General features: G+C 40.6%; 1 protein-coding gene across 2 annotated transcripts in view; it reads left to right on the top strand.

The window, feature by feature from the left end:
* Positions 1-16,556, top strand: part of znrf3 (zinc and ring finger 3) — a 96,326-nt gene that overhangs the window by 76,115 nt on the left and 3,655 nt on the right. The window contains exons 3-7 of one of the 2 annotated variants that reach the window (XM_042487453.2): positions 3,560-3,634; positions 6,716-6,847; positions 8,304-8,411; positions 13,232-13,399; positions 16,361-16,463. In XM_042487453.2, the coding sequence (XP_042343387.1) occupies positions 3,560-3,634; positions 6,716-6,847; positions 8,304-8,411; positions 13,232-13,399; positions 16,361-16,463 (586 nt within the window). Of the gene's footprint in view, positions 1-3,559; positions 3,635-6,715; positions 6,848-8,300; positions 8,412-13,231; positions 13,400-16,360; positions 16,464-16,556 lie in introns of both variants that reach the window. The other variant, XM_042487452.2, reaches the window with a different exon arrangement.

Genomic DNA, 16,556 nt, shown 5'->3' with positions numbered 1-16,556 from the left:
GATTCTCCTCTGGCTTTGGTAGAAAAAGAAGTCGGCTGCTTTGAACAATAGACGGCTGATATGTTGAGGGGAGATGTTAGTAATGAATTACCTCAGCGTCACATAATACTTCTTGGACAGCTAGATTTAATCATTAACCTCTTTCTAAAGACTCGTGGTGCACACAGAGAGCTGGGAAAATAATACATCGCCACTTATGGAAAGGGAATCTAGCATAATGTCGCGATAATACTCGCAGAACTGAATCAAATAGGACCGGATGCCTCTTCATCAGCTTCAGGAATGAAGGAGATCAGCGCTTTGTCATGAGGTTTAAAGTCTGTGTTTCAAAACACATTATACATGTTGGAAACTGATTGTTTAAAACATGTTGCAAAGACCCTTTACTATATAGTACTGAATTGTGGAGTTAGATGGTTAACTGTTTTTTTTACCATTTTCCTGTTTTAAGATTTTTTGGGCGGCTCGATGACACACTGCATAACTCCGCCCCTGACAATGCAGCAGCATGAAAACGAGAAGCACCGTTAGCTTAGTCCCGCGATTGGGCGTGGCCTCCGCTCCTCCAGTGGACACGCCCCCCAGCGTTTCAGATCAGCGAATACTGTGCAGTTTTTCATGATTTTCAGACCTTCTTTTACATACTGTGCAATTTTTTTGGTCATTTGAATTTGGTCAGGTGTTTAATAAGACATCTTTCTGTGATGTGACGACCTATGAACTAATTTTAATTATCACTTTAAACAGACTTTTAAGTGAAAATTCATCCCAAAATTAAAAAATATGAATTTGAAACTGAAAAGTAATGTCTCTTCTCTCCATAAATCACGACCCGGTTACTCGACAAGATAATCCACAGATCTTGTTGTGAGCGGTTTAATGGACTACTTTCTTTCTGACAAACTACACCCTCCAACCATATCACCGCACAGGAGGATGAGTGCATCTACTACTCGTCTACTAGTCCTAAGAGAAACATTAGGAAATGCAGATGCTTTCGTACGGCGGCAGAGGAGTCACTGAATGGTTCAATAAGCATGAAAAGGATTTTACTCATACACTGTGGCCTTCGCAGCCACCAGAACCCACTGAAAGTTTTTTAGTTTACACATTTAAGACCGACACGTTAGACTTTAAGCACATACACAGGTATATTTGAAAAAATGCCTTTTCTGTGTTCTGGCTTTTTTGTCTGCATGCAAACTGCATTTATCACTGAAAACAGATCTTTTGTAAAACTCCACTCAGGGTTTCAAAAACTCTGTTTGCAGTGTTGATGTGTAGCATTGGTGGCACAGGGGGCATGTTTGCCCCTTAATATTCAGACTGCACATTTGTTCCTCTCAACAAAATTTTGACAAAATTAAAGACATTCGTACCATCAGTTGATGCAGAAAAAAGGACAAATTGTTGCATGAAAATGTACCAGAAAAGTGATCGATGTGAAATGTGAGCCGTTTTTCTTTTGTAAAGCGTCATAAATAGCGCTATTATCATGGCGAAATTTCTTACAATGGTGGATGTGGCTAAAATAATGCTCGCTCTGACCTCGCTGAAAGCACTTTTTTACATGTTTACACACAGATGCACACTTACTCTTCCAGTATATTGAGGAGCAGAGGTGTCAGAAAGCACAACAGAAATCGCTGCTGCAGGTGGCCTTTTGGTAATAGCGTGGCTTTACAGTTCTGCTTATATCGCTGCTTGCTGGTTTGGCATGACAGCGCTTCAGTTGTGCTATTTGGACAAAGATTTTCTTTGTAACTGTGCTTGTGTGAACGGGATTTATCTGAGAAGCAAGTAGGGGAAACTTGTTTTGAAACATAGCCGTGTCCAGCTGGCACAGGCTTCAAACAGCACTCTCCACCACCAACATCCCAAAAACAACTGAGGGAGTAACATCTGGACGCTGCTCAGCCCTCCAGGAGAGTTCGTCACACTTTTAGAGTCTGTGTTACGGTTTGACAGATCATTGACCTGGCTGATTATTAGGGCAGATTTTTTTGGTGCTTTTTTTGATTATCTGTATGTGCATTTGATTTTAATAATGACAAAATTAATTAACTAAAAAGTGTAAATAAAGTGTCAGCGTGGCAGCCTTAGGAAGCTATTCTCTTTATTATTTTTTACTTAAATTTTCACTTGACTCTATAGAAAAGTTGCTGGGAGCTTGCTGTGTGTGATGTTGAAAGTTTCAGTTTTGATTGAACTTTTGCTGAAGGCATTTAAACAAAGTTTTGTGTTGGAGTTTGTCATACTCAAAATTCTAAATACTGACATGTTTTATTGTGAATGCATATTGCTTCTAAATATCGGTTATACTATTAATAATCAGTATCGGCATCGGCCCTGAAAAACCAGTATGGGTCAACCCCTAGTCTGTGCCAAGGAGCGGTGAAGCTGCTTTGGCGGCTAATATTGGACATCTTCGTGAGACTTCAGCTTTTCTGTTCGTTCTGTGGTAGATTTCGGACTAGTGAGTGTTTGCTGTGATGATTGGGTCATTTTAAAATCCTTCTTTTTTAGGCTGAAAGATGCAGCAACTCGCTTATCATCTCGCTGATTGTTGTTACCTCAGAAATCAACATGATGTGTTGTGAAAGGAGTAATTGCGCCTCCCCCGCACATACCGCTACTCCCCGTCTCCTGTCTCTGCGTCCTCTGTAAGTGCCTGCTGACTGGAGCGATGACACTCTGCAGCCACCCGGCAGCAGAGTCACAGCACCGTACATTGTCACTTTGATCTTCAGCCCCCTCCTCTCCCCTCCAGTTATGAAGAGCGCTGGCAAGAACCCAAGGGCACTTGATAATACCAGGATATGATCCCAGCCGCGCTATTTTAGATCATGTATTGCAGACATCAAAACGTTGTCTAAATAGGGCGCCGTGAATCAAGCGGGGTGAGAACGGGTTGCGGTGGAGGGGAAAGCAGGAGTTAAGATAAAGGAAATTTTTTTTTTTTTCCAGACAAGAGGAAGCCAATTTGGATTCTGCGAGGAGATACTTGGGGTTCTGCAGATCCAAGCGTTTCCTTTATCTCTTGCCTTTAGCAGAAGTCTTCAAAAGACCTCTGTGCTGTGACTTTCCTTGCTCTCAGATGAAAGACGCTCACATTTTTAGCAGTTGGAAATCCTTGATAACTTTATTCAACTTTCCTGAGCGTGCACAGCAGAATTCAATTCGGCTGCAGCGTTGCATCACATGGAGCCATGCATGCAATAGTTCTCGACACAGGGATGCAACGCTTTTAGTTTCTGCCCCATTATATTAGCATAACGTGGTGCCGATTTGCACCAAATGATGACCTCAGAGTCCACATGTGCGTCGTTGTGAATGTCATCACTGGCTTGTTTACTTGTGTTGATTTTGTCTCTTTACTGTCTCATTTGCTCGTTCTCAGTTGAGCTGCGTGTTACAGTCAGGCAGAGAACTCCCTCTAGTGGCCTGAACTCAAATGTGAAAACTTATTTTGCAGTTGGCTTGATCACACATCACCTCTGGCTTTTCTTTTGGCACTGCCGCTGAATGAATCTAATGATTGCTTTTGTTCTGTTTGCAGGCGAAGCGAGCAGTGCAGCGGGGAGCCACGGCCGTCATCTTTGATGTGTCGGAGAATCCGGATGCCATCGACCAGGTTCGTACACACCTAAAATTACCCAGGCATTCACACACTCACGTTTCAACAACGCCGAAACGGTCTAATCCGTCTTGGTCTGTCTGCAAACGCCGCTCCGCTTTTCACTTCTGAAGAAAGCTCAGCGGCGGGCCTTGCCCTCCTGACTGACGCTGTTTGTACAAACACTGATCTTTCTATCTTTAGTTGCATTCAAAAGCGAATCAGCCGCACTTATTCAACCATCCTGCGCCTCTGAGCTCTCTGAGCTGCGTTTGGAGGAGAGCACTGCGCTCTGAGACGACTGAAAATGGATATCCAGGTTCAGCTTTCACTAGACCATGACCGAACTCTGTTGAGCTCATAATTGCACAGGTAGCACACATTACCTCATCCCCGGGGACTCTGGGTCTGTCTTCGAGTGCACATTTGGGAGTGCACACATGGACTACACTAAGAAAAAGTGTTTTTTTTTTGTCACACTACTTCTTCCACTATGTCTTGCTCCCATGCTGTTAAGAAGTATCATACACGAGTTGCTCCTGTGGGTGCCTTTGTCGCAAGAATTCTCCTGTGGTATTCATCCTCGCCACACCAGGTCTGGACTTGCAGGTTTTTCTTTTTTTCCTCCCTCCCTCCTCGCCTCCTCTTCTCTGCTGCTGGGTCGTAAAGCGCGTAGCTGAGAGATAAAAGGGATTGCGCGGAGACCACATGAAAGGCAGCGCTGGGCGGCTGTGTTAAATTCCCCCGAGAGGCTTTTCCAGTCAGAGCGGCCCGATCAGCAGAGACAGGACCCACAAGGCCGAGGGGCAGGGAGGAGGAGCTTAGGGAGAATTAAGGTCCCGGGGCTGAAATTAGGAGAGAAGCTTTATGAAGTTAATGTACTTGACCTTCTTTTTTTCTCTCAATTTTAAACTTGTGGCTGAAACAAGTTGAAGTTTTGTTTGAGGAAAAGTAAAGTTTCTTTTAACAGTTAAACCGTCAAATTTTGTTTCTTCATAGGTGTATGTTTGATACGGTGGATTGTTTGTCAGAGGCCACATGGCGTCTTGGTGGAGTCACTTCTCAAAGTGGGAGCAACACGCCAGTGCGAAGCGAGAGATCAAACGGTTCAAAGTCTATACTTTGAAACCAGAACTTACAGTATTTCACTGGAGAACATGACGGCAGCAGAAGAAATAGAAATGCGAATATCCTCGGTATTTCCCTTGGGCTTTTCAAATTACAGATTCCAACCAGCAGACGAGAGGGGAGAACAGAGAGGGAGCGGAGGAGTAAAGGAGTATGTCGACTGAATCGAAAGCCAGAGCATACTCTTCATTGACTGTTTCCCCCTCCGCTCCCTCCGGCAATCTGCGACCGCAGCTTCCATGTCTCGAGCCTAGAGGTCAATTTCCTCAGTTGGTATAAAAGGAGTTCAGGCAGATGGTTCACACGCATTAGGACAGTGGTTCCCAAACTTTTCGCTGAATGTTCCCTAAAAATGAAGCAACTTGTGGCCTCTCATCACTGAGTTGTGTTTGTAAATAAGTTGTGAACAGACTCGAGTGACGCTCAGATTTTACATTGAACAGAAAAGAATGAAGTGCCTTTAAAGGGACAGTTCAACCCAAAATCCGAGATGAATTTCCTCCTTCTCATCTTTAGTGCCATTCATCAGTCTGAATTGTTTTGGTGCCGAATTTTGGAGATATCAGCCGTAGAGATGTCTTATGACGTGGTTACTCAAGATCATCCACGGACCTTGTTGTGAGCAGTTTCATGCAGGAACTATTTTCTGTCCTGAATCACAGCACAGAAGGAAGCGTGTGTTCATTCACTGACGAAAGGCAGCGCGAGATGTAAATATTAACGGCGTCTTTCTCGGCTGAGCTGTAACGTTCGTTATCTCATTGGTGCTAGGTGAGCTAGGAGTGGATGGATGCTCCCTTCTGCACTGTGATACGGTCTGTGGACGTAGAACGAAAATAGTTCCTACATTAAACTGCTCACAACAAGGTCTGTGGATTATTTTGAGTAACGGGGTCTTGATTTCTACAAAGAGACATTTCTGTTGAGTTTTCAAGTATTCAGCTTTGACACCTCAGTGATGGCTTTTAGCCACGACGCATTGTTTTTTTTTATATTTCAGATTTTTTTTTATTATTCTCAGAAGTCTGAGTGCCTTTTCTTGTTTGCATTTGTTGTACCTTTTGACTTTCATCACTGTGTGCGACTTAAAAAAAATCAACCTTTTGTTTATGATGCAAAGACAAATATTTTGTCCTTTTTGTGAATACTTAGAGGCCATAACGGGTAAAGTGTCCAATTTTTTAACTTGTCATCTCAAGACTGTTCAGGTTTATCTTTTGAGGATGAGTAGATCGATAGAATAAATAACTAGGCTAATGCAAATAAAAGTGAGTGATCCAGCAGAGAGACTAGTGGTGCTTTTGTGTGTGTGTGTGTGTGTGTGTGTGTGTGTGTGTGTACTACAGCATTGTGGTGTGACATTATATATTAATATTCAATTGATATGAGGTTTTGAAAGCTGATTCCGACACTAATATATACATGTTTAAGTTATCACAAGGTATTAGCATTCAGTATGTTTAAATATAACTTTCAGGCCAAAAAACACAACATACATACTCCGTATTTTCTCCCGAATCTAAAAATTCGACTGGAAAAACCCATCCAGAGCTCCGCTTTTTCTAAAGTCAGAAGTACCTCCACACACACACACCTGTGTGTTGCAATGCTTTGCTGCATTAAAAGGAGAATGAATGAATAAACATTCATAATAAGAAATGAATTGTTTAAGTCACGCAGACTAAATCTGAATCTTAAAGTGGCAGTCCGCTGATAGACTAAAGAGACACAACGGAGGCAGCAGAGATAAAGAATTTCTGACTTTCGATGTCTACTATGGCTTCTGCGTGAAGAACAGTGGATCCTACATTTCCCATAATGCCACAGGAGACATTCTACTACAGTTTTCACAAGCTCACTCCAAATGAAGAGTAAGCTGAGTGTACTGTGTAAAATAAATGTAAGAAAAGATCATTATTGACCAGACAAATTTGTGTTCATTTGTTGCGTTCTTCTCTGTCCTCCTCTCAGCTCAACCAGGTTGCGGAGGATCCTCTGAAGCGGCCGGTGGTTTACGTGAAGGGCAATGACGCCGTTAAGTTGATGAACATCGTCAACAAGCAGAAAGTGGCTCGCGCTCGGATACAACACAGACCACCGAGGGTAAGCGCACATGCCAAAACCCCAAACCACACTGAGAGGAGATGATGTGTGTGTGAGACTAATGTAAGGCACATGTGAGGAACATGAGGAAGAGGTGAGCATGTTTGTGAGGCCCACGCAGCAAACAGCGCCGAGAAGTCTTTTAGATGTGAAGACAAACGAAAATTCCAGTTGTGAAATCTGACCCTTTCCCTTTCTTCTCTGCTCAGCTGCCCCGAGGCCGAGGACTTTTTTTTTGTGCAGCGCTGTGGGAGATTAATATCAGCCATTCAAAGAGCTGTTTGTTTGCTTGGAATATTTGATAAGAGGACCAGCACACTTTGAGGTCAAATAACTTGACATAATGAAAGCCCGAGAGAAAGGACTGTCCGATAAGAGACATTTTTCTGATGAAGAATAAAACAATCCTTTCTCAGTGTGCTCTGAGCAGTTGTTCGGGTGCTAGTCCGTCCACTCTGAGAAAAAGCTAGAAAGTCATGTTTGTTCTTTTTCTTGTCTCAAACTCTGCAGCAGGGCTGCAATTAACAACTCTTATTATCAGTCTGTTCTGTCGTTGAATAATTTATGGTTTAGTTTGTTAAAGGTTAAAAACTGTGGAGAGAAAATGCTCATCGCGTACTTCCAAACAAACGTGTTTTACATTAGTTGCTCAGTTGAACAAACAAACAGTCCAAAGCCCAAACTTACTCAATTTCTAATGATATAAAACAGACAAACAGGAATTTCTCCCATTTGGAAAAACTGGAATCACATAATATTCGACATGTTTGTTTGAAAAATCTTTTTCTGTCACTCAACTTATCGGCAATACTTCACCGCCCAAATTAGCATTTGTGTATCATTTACTCAGCACTCGTTCTAATAAGCTCTAATACGAACTAATAATCGTTATCGGCCCTGAAAAGTCAATATTGGTGGACCCCTAATACAAATAATCATTTGGAGGTTGAAGTATTCCTTTAAGAAATACTGTTTATTCAGACGCTCCTCAAACAAGGTGTTGTTTTTTTTGAACGGGGTTTTGACTTAACGAATCCAACATAACACGGGATGAGTAATTGATATTCAAATGTTCATTCGGGGGTTGAAGTATTCCTGTAATCTGCAGCGTGGTCTCATTTGTGTAAGAGACGCAGTGCTTACCTGAGCAAATTACTGACGGTGATAAATGACACTCGGGGAAAATGATTCTGAGATGGAAATGAGCTGCATGAATAATCAACCGTGTACTATTTATTCCAGAAAGCACCGTCAAATTATGTGTGAAGGTCCTGTTTCGTTTTTTTATTTGCATAACGACGAGTCAAATAACTCACATCACTGAGCGCTCTGGTCTTCTGAGGAGCTAACGAAGCTCTAATCAAATATTCTTAATGAAAATGCAGCTGTTTTCAGCAAAAATGACCCCTTAACTAACCCCCACCTGTCTTTCTTTTGTCCTCCTTTTCCGCAGCAGCCCACGGAGTATTTCGACATGGGCATCTTCCTGGCGTTCTTCGTTGTCGTGTCCCTGGTTTGCCTCATTCTGCTCATCAAGATCAAACTCAAGCAAAGGAGAAGCCAGGTTAGTGTGTGTACACGCTCTCACCACCGGAACAGAAACAAGTTGATAACCTTTATTTATTAACCGCAGACTGAGTCACAGCAGACTAAAACCGATGTGTGCGTCTCACACAAAACACACCCAAATCCACGACGCCGTGCCTTGTTTTTCCAGTCGACACGACTTCACTTGGAGTTGCAGGCGTTGAGTCAGGCGACAGTAGCGCTGCTGTTGATTGATTCCTCTCGTGTGTTGACAAAAAGCTCTCAGTGGAGGCTTATGTCGGGCGCATGAATCAGGATTAGCATTTAATTAACGCAGACGAGAGGTTGGAGCCAAACACAGAGAGATGTCATGACAGAACAGAAAACCTGTAGCGGCATCCGTTTAGACAGGTGTAATCCTGCCAGCACATGTGTGTGTCTGTGTGTGTGTGTGTCTGTGTGTGTGTGTGTGTGTGTGTCTGTGTCTGTGTCTGTGTCTGTGTGTGTGTCTGTGTGTGTGTGTGTGTGTGTGTGTGTGTGTGAGAAGCTTGTACTTGCTACATAGAGAGGGACGAAACACGTTTTTAATTAACAGAGTGACGACACTTTTGGAAAGTGAGGACATTCTGGCTTCAAAGGAGTACGTGAGGGTCTAGATACACAGTCGAGGTAACGTTCAGGTTAGAATTAGGTTTAGTTTAGGGTGAGGTTTAGGTAAGGGTTAAAACACAGCACTAAAGTGAATGTTAGGAGGGGCACAGGCACAGGAGGCCCAGGTGATTGAAAGTACTTTTAGAATATTCTTTATAGAAAGCATATATGGGTATATAAAATCCATTAAAATGATCCAGGTCCACTTGTTCTGCAGGGGCAAATGAAGGAGAGTTTATATGACTGTTACGCTCCTATCACTCAGTTCTAGCTTGGTACATTAATTTAACCTTTTTTTTTTTTTAATTTCTTGGAAATTAATTTTACAAATTATGATTAATTTGACCAATTAAATAAAAAATAAAAACCAATGCTTAATTAATATAAATATATCATAATTAGTCATGATATGATAAGATTTAAAAAATAGTGTAAAATATGACAAATATTAAAAATAAAAATAATAAAAAAATAAAATTAATAATATGAATGAATGTATAAAGGCAGAGCAAATAGAACTACATAAGTGCTTTAAGTGAAAATAGATGCTAAATATATTTTATATGCTAAAACACATGATTAATCAGTGATTAAAAGGGAATAAGGGATATATAGTTAAGATAATTAAAATTCAAATAAAAATAAAAACGCACACACTTTCAGTAGGTTAGGAAATTAAGCAATTATTAATGGGAAAGGATGGATTCACAAATGCCAAAAGTCGATCATAATGTTGGCGGAACGAAAAAGGCGGAACTAAAAACTGCGGTAGTGCAGCGCCCGCCCGGACAGTCTATGGAGTGCATACCGCAAACAACAAATATGGCTGAGCGCGAAATTCGAGCGGTAACATCTGGATTAAACGCGAGCGTCTGGAGGCACATCTGCCGTAAGTGTTGATCAATCATGTTATAAAGTGGACGAATTAGACTTAAGAATGCAGCGGAGTGTTTGTGCTTTTCGGCGTTTTAAAGAGGCGAAGTAACGCATCTTAAAACGCGGACTTCCCTCGGCTTAAAAAGAGTCTTTTGAATGGGTTTTCGGTAAAATGCCTTAAATAAGGTTTACCTAGGCTAAAGATATTTAGACATTTTGTTCTTAAACATAAAATACGTCCATATCAACACGATTTTTGAGCTGGTAAGGTTTTACTCGTCTCAAAAAAAGGCGGTTGCGATGCTAACTTCCTGGTTGGCCTACAAAAATACGTCATCGTTCAACACTATGTTACCCGGATGTGTGATAGTGACGTCTACCGCGGATCAAACAGCTGATCGCCCGACAGCAGCGCAGTCAGAAAACACAGCCAGTGTCTGAATGAACAGACAAATATTCAGTGTTGGAAAGTGACTTTTGCTGTTTTTTAGTTTTGTGTTTAGTCAGTCTCTGGATGGAGCTTAGACAGACCGTGTCCTCATCCAGCTGCTGGCAGATGTGATGTTTTGGGGGCCTGGGGCCACAGGCACATTGCCTCATTTTCACTATTTCTCTAGCTGGGAGTGTTGGCAGGCTGTTAGCAGCTACAGGAGAAGTTAGCCTGCTCAAAAAAAAGTAAAATGATTAAAAAGCAAAATGAATAATATCACAGAGCAGAAGTTACGGTCCTGCGGTCAGGAGAGGTTGGCCTGTTTTCAGCACAATGTACTTAAATCTGTTTAAGACTGAGTTTTTAATTTTTATATAATGCTGGATAGTTTAATAAATGATAATTCTTCATATGTTTATTACACTCTAACACACCATTGTCAAATGAAACAATGTCAGTAAATTATGAGGGAAAAAAAAGCAAAATAATCGGTCAGTAATTGTAATCGCGGCAAAATGTTCAATTAATCATGATATTGATTTTAGATATAAGCCCTAATGCGAATAGAAATATGTAAAAAAAATTATGCATTAAAAAAAATTAGCACAAAAAAAAGCGTCGATAATCGTTTTATCATCGCATCGTGTTGCATCTGAATCGATAATCGAATCATGACGTGGTCAGAGATTTCAGCCCCTAAAATTCATGTAGAATTCATTAAGGATCAAATAAAAAGCACAGACGAAAACGCATCAAAATAAGTTTAGGTTAAGGGTAAAGGGGTTAGAGAAAGCATTATGTTGTTGAGAGTCCTCACAAAGACAGAAGTACAGGGGTGTGTGTGTGTGTGTGTGTGTGTGTGTGTGTGTGTGTGTGTGTGTGTGTGTGTGTGTGTGTCACAGCAGCGGATGACTTGGTCGTGACTTCCTTTGGTGGTTAATTAAGAGAACAGCTCACACCAGGGGCACATTTGTCACATGTATCAACATTTCCTTCCTGAAATGTGAAAAATTAATGAACTTCTTGTGGAGTAAATATTGTTAATGCAGTATTAACATTTCCTATCCGACGTAACTATAAACAGCAGGGAAACATTCAGAATACTTTTGGTTTTAGTGAAGGAATCCTCAAGGGTTTGCCCTCACAAGACTGCAGTTAATTACAAAGTGAAAATACAGATTTTTAGGTCCTCGTGTTTCATGTTTTGTCGACCCTGTGATGAGAATGACTTTCATGCCAAAGTTCAATGTTCTTTTGCTGACCAGGATATCCACATGTCCTTAAAAAGTCTACAATTATCTAGTTGTGAGGCAACATGAAGAAGAAATAGTCTCCCGAGAGCCTTATTTAAGTTAAGCCTGAGCATAAATAACTCTAAAACGAGTGATGCACCAGCAGATCAGGCAGTGACTGCTGTAATTTACAATGTCTGCTACACATGTGAGACATTAAGTTTAATCCTAATAACTGGTTCTCTATGTGTTAACTTATCATTCAAAGGTTTTTTTTGAGAAGAAATATTTTTTAGGCAACACGAAACAAATTAAAGATAAAAAAATAAAAATCGACCAGAGTGTCGGAGCCAGAGAGAGTTGCTAATGCATCAGTCAAACATTGCAAAATGATGTTCTGTGTCAAAAGGGGAAAGTCTCAAATGGTGGCAACATTAATCCTCCCAAAGAGGAGCACAGTTCAAAAGTTGCCAGCATTGACGTAAATACACGTAACCAAATGTTTACTCAAAAACATCATCACTAAATTGACTCAAGTCTTAGTTTTGTCAGTTTAAAGGAATAATTCATCCAGCCGATGAACCTTTTTATGTCCCACAGCAGTAAATCTGTAAAGTGAAAATGTGTTTTTGTCGCGAACAAAGAATCCAAACTCAAATCATGAGTTGAAGTCATCGGTGAGAGCATTTAACAAAAATCTTATCAAAACATCCGTTTACAAACTGTCACACAAGTCGTGCAGTAAAATAAAAGTCTCATTTATCTAGTCAATATTTCAGTACTTTATGCTTCAGTACTCTGATGAGGAACTGAGCTAAAGGTGAATCTTCTCTGTTCTCGCTTCGAAGCCTATGGACAAAAAAAACTAATTTTACCTCTCTGAACACACAATCAGGTCGATTTTTTAGTCTTATTGTTGGTTCTGATTGACTTAAAAGACATTTTAAAAAAGTTAAAGAAAAAGAGAGTGATGACTGGTTGCTCTATAAACTACAATCAAATGTAAATTATTAAACAGCCAAAAATGATAAAAACAGGACGGAAATCCAGGCACTCAAAAAAATTGAAAAACAAGGAGAAATGACATTAAAAAGTCTTTTTTATAGTGGCTAAATCATTAAAAATAAGCCAGCATGTTTCTTTGTCAGGGCTTTTAAGACAAATGCAGTATATTGGCAGGAACCAACAGGAAACCATCATGTGGCCCAGATGATGAAATTCAGAAATGCATCATAATGACAAAACAAAGAGAAAAAAAAGTTTAACTTTTAGTTCAGTTTCCTCATCGGAAAAGGCGCGGAAGTCCTGAGCATCGAACTGATCAATGAGACTTGAATTATCCTGCACGACTTGTGCAAGAGTTTGTAAACAGATGTTCTGCAGTTGTTTTTGGTCCCTTTATGACTTTGATTTTTGGGTTCTTCGTCCGCCTGAAGCATGCTGTAAAAATAGTTTTCTCCACCACCAGGTGACCATTTATATATCAGTTACAAACCAACTTTTAACATTGAATTCATGCTCCTCAGTGTCCTGTTGAGTCTGACAGGTACGTTGGCTTTCATGTTGAATTCGTCACGGCTTTCTCTCAGAGGTTCTTTTTTAAAAGTTAAATATGGCTTTTCAAACAGGCAAATGTCCCTGCTTACCGTGTCTCACGTCCCCCCGCAGAGCTCGATGAACAGAATGGCCATCCAAGCCTTGGAGAAGATGGAGACGAGAAAGTTCAAGGCCAAAGGAAAGGGCCAGCGCGAGAGCAGCTGCGGAGCCTCCGACTCGCTGAGCAGCAGCTCCACGTCTGACTGCGCCATCTGTCTGGAAAAGTACATCGACGGAGAGGTAAGAGAAGACGCTCTGTCCTTTGATTTGAATTAATGACTTCATCTGCTTTGGGGACTTTAAAAAAAAACAGCTACCTTTGTATTCAATGTGAGAGCTGGCGTAAACATCCAAACAGTAAAGGAAGCCAAAGTTAAAAGTATTTAATACCATTGTTTGTGTTTAGATGTTTGCTTATGTGGATTTATACAATTTTGTACTCAACATTTAAGTCAGCACAATTTAGCGGTAGCTAATCCATAAAAGTGACAAAACACTTTAAAGGCTTATACCTCAACTTTGGGACAAACCTGCACCTAAAAAAACACCAGTACTTGATGTTTTGAACCAATCAAGCGTTTCAGATTTCATAAAAATGAATTTTTGTGCATTTATTCTGACTTTTTAAAGCTTAGAGAATATAATCTGCAAAAAACAAGTCCAAGTAAAAATCATTTTACAAAAATACCGTATGCATCACAAAGACTGTCGTTAAATAATTGATTATTAAGCGTGATGGCCGTGGCGAACAGCTTGTTTGCATTTTCTTTCTATTTTTCCTGAACCACAACAGTTTTCTGCACTGTGTTAACCACAAGCAGATCTTTCTGATTGTAAGCTGTGGTGAGCAGCGTTTGCTTGCAGCAGGAAGTACATGAAATCCAGTGAAGTTAGTTTAAAATTGAGCCGTTTCCTTTTACAAATCGATAAATTATTTATAAACATTTGTAAAGAAAAATAAAAAAGCTTATTATACAAACAACAGGAGGAAGTCATGATACAAATGACCAGGAGAGCATACTGAGCAATATTCCACAAACATGAAAGTCCAACAGAAATAACAAACATCTGCTGACGGCTTTTAATCCAAACGCAACATGCATTCGATGGACCGCGTGTGCGAGCCAAACCTTTAACTCCGGCAGTGTTGGTGTGGTCATCTTTGCACGGGGCTTGTTTTCTTTTCATTACATATTCTGTAGACGTGAAACATAATGCACTTCTGCGGACAATAGAATGGAAGTTCCCCTGATGTGCTCGGGGACCGCAGTCCCGCCATCTTTGGTGACGTTCTTTCCGGCGCCTTTTAGATGTTTAGTCCAGTCTTTCAGAGCACCTGGAGAGATAACGGTACCCAGAGTGCATTGGTTTGTGATTATGCTTCCTGTTTTTCCAGTGTGGCCTTCTTTAATCCTTAAAAGGAGTCATTGTCAGAATATGTATCCTAATCTTGGACTTTTAAGGGTTTACCGTTACAGCGTTGCTCATCCTTAATACGGATGCTGCAGGGACAAACCCCAGTGCCCGGGGGGGCATAGTTGGTGCATGCGTGAGTGTTTTTTTTGTGGTAATGTGTCTCTTTGGTAAGGAGGAGAAGAAAACACAACAAAGCATGGCGCCAGGATTGCACAGAGGAAGTGGCGATATAAAAGGCTGAATGGCATCAAAGCGCTTTTTGAGCAGTGAACCAAGCAACAAAAGCTTGGGTGGAAAAGAGCCCAAAGATGAGTCACATTAAGCCACAGAGTAAAGTATTTATGGCAGTGAAAGAGCTCTCACCGGAGTAGATTATTATAATTCATATTCAGAGCGCTTCTGCTGTTGTGTCTTGGAATTCCTTCGTGCCAATTCTGCATCTGAATACAAAGTGTTGCATTCTTTTCAAATCAATCCTCGAGTGTAAGCCTCTTGTTTGTTTTGTTCCTGAAAGTGGTGACATTGAGCATCAAAGTTGTATTTGTACTGTGGTGTGGCATCTAGTTAAGAGTTTTGTTTGTGGCATGATGTAAAGTTGGCTCCTCGGGGGGAAAAACTTGATTAAGACTCGAGACAGTCACCGCCGTCGACAGTTCTGTGTAGCTTTGCTGCCACCTGCTGGACGTCCACCCGCCATCATATTCATTCACAATTTCAAAAAAGAAAATCTTTTTGAGGTTAAATTAGATTGTTAATGGTAAATTTTCAACACATTGTTTTAAATTGTTGTCAATTCTTGTCTGAGATGAGGGTGTTTTGTGGTACAGAGCATGCTTAGAAGTAAAAAAAAAAATGAAAGCAGAGCCAACGTTTTCTAAGTCATTTATTTTATAAATCATACTTACATTACATAATCACTATAATAATCATATATATAATAAATCATAAAATAATTCTTAGAAAAGTTTGCCATAAATATGTAAGAAAAAAAGTCAGTGTGTCACAAAAATATCATAGTAAAGTATGTGAAATGAAATGTCAAAAAAAATCTAAAAATGTAGTATAGTATGTCATAATTTCTTTCATATTTCAAAACAATGTAAAAAGGCCTGTGGAAATGAGTTTACAGCACAAATTTCCGTCTGGCAGTTTTCTTGAATTAAATCAATAGCAACAGTTCACTTGGACATTTCAGTCACACCTCTGAGACTCTGTGTGTGTGTGTGTGTGTGTGTGTGTGTGTGTGTCTGTGTGTGTGTGTGTGTGTGTGTGTGTGTGTCTGTGTCTGTGTGTGTCTCTGTGTGTGTGTGTCTGTGTATGTCTGTGTGTGTGTGTGTGTGTCTGTGTGTCTGTGTATATGTCTGTGTGTGTGTCTGTGTGTGTGTGTGTGTGTGTGTCTGTGTGTGTGTGTGTCTGTGTCTGTGTGTGTGTGTGTGTCTGTGTGTGTGTCTGTGTCTGTGTCTGTGTGTGTGTGTGTGTGTGTGTGTGTGTGTGTGTGTGTGTTGGACAGCTGCCACTAATTTAATTAGAGAAAAATGCTTAGAAGAAAAACCTTTTGAACGTTGGTTCCACTTGTTTGGGTATTCGATGTTTGTTTTTGTCCACCTGTAAGGAGACCTTGCAAACTTTCTTTCATACCTGTAGGTCATTCAGCATGCAAATTATTTATCTAAAATGAAAAAACATAAACGGTTTGTTGTCACTGTATTTGCTGCTATCTGTACTTTGAAGATGACAGTGCAGGTGAAATATGACCCTAAAATCCTGTTCTGTTTTTCCTGAAAGGAGCTGCGAGTCATCCCCTGTGCTCACAGATTTCATAAGAAATGTGTGGACCCCTGGCTGCTCCAGCACCACACCTGTCCCCACTGTAGACACAACATCATCGGTGGGTTTCTGCAAGTCTGTTTGGTTTTGATGTTGAGGTAGAATACTCTTTGTAAGAAACACGTATTTATGTAACTGAAGAGACGAAAGTTTC

The sequence above is a fragment of the Plectropomus leopardus genome, chromosome 4 (genome assembly GCF_026936395.1).
Source record: "Plectropomus leopardus strain MGB_pleo_1.0 chromosome 4, ASM2693639v1, whole genome shotgun sequence".
Classification (NCBI taxonomy): domain Eukaryota; kingdom Metazoa; phylum Chordata; class Actinopteri; order Perciformes; family Serranidae; genus Plectropomus; species Plectropomus leopardus.
Note: the sequence above shows the minus strand (reverse complement) of the source record. Positions and strands in the feature narration are given on the sequence as shown.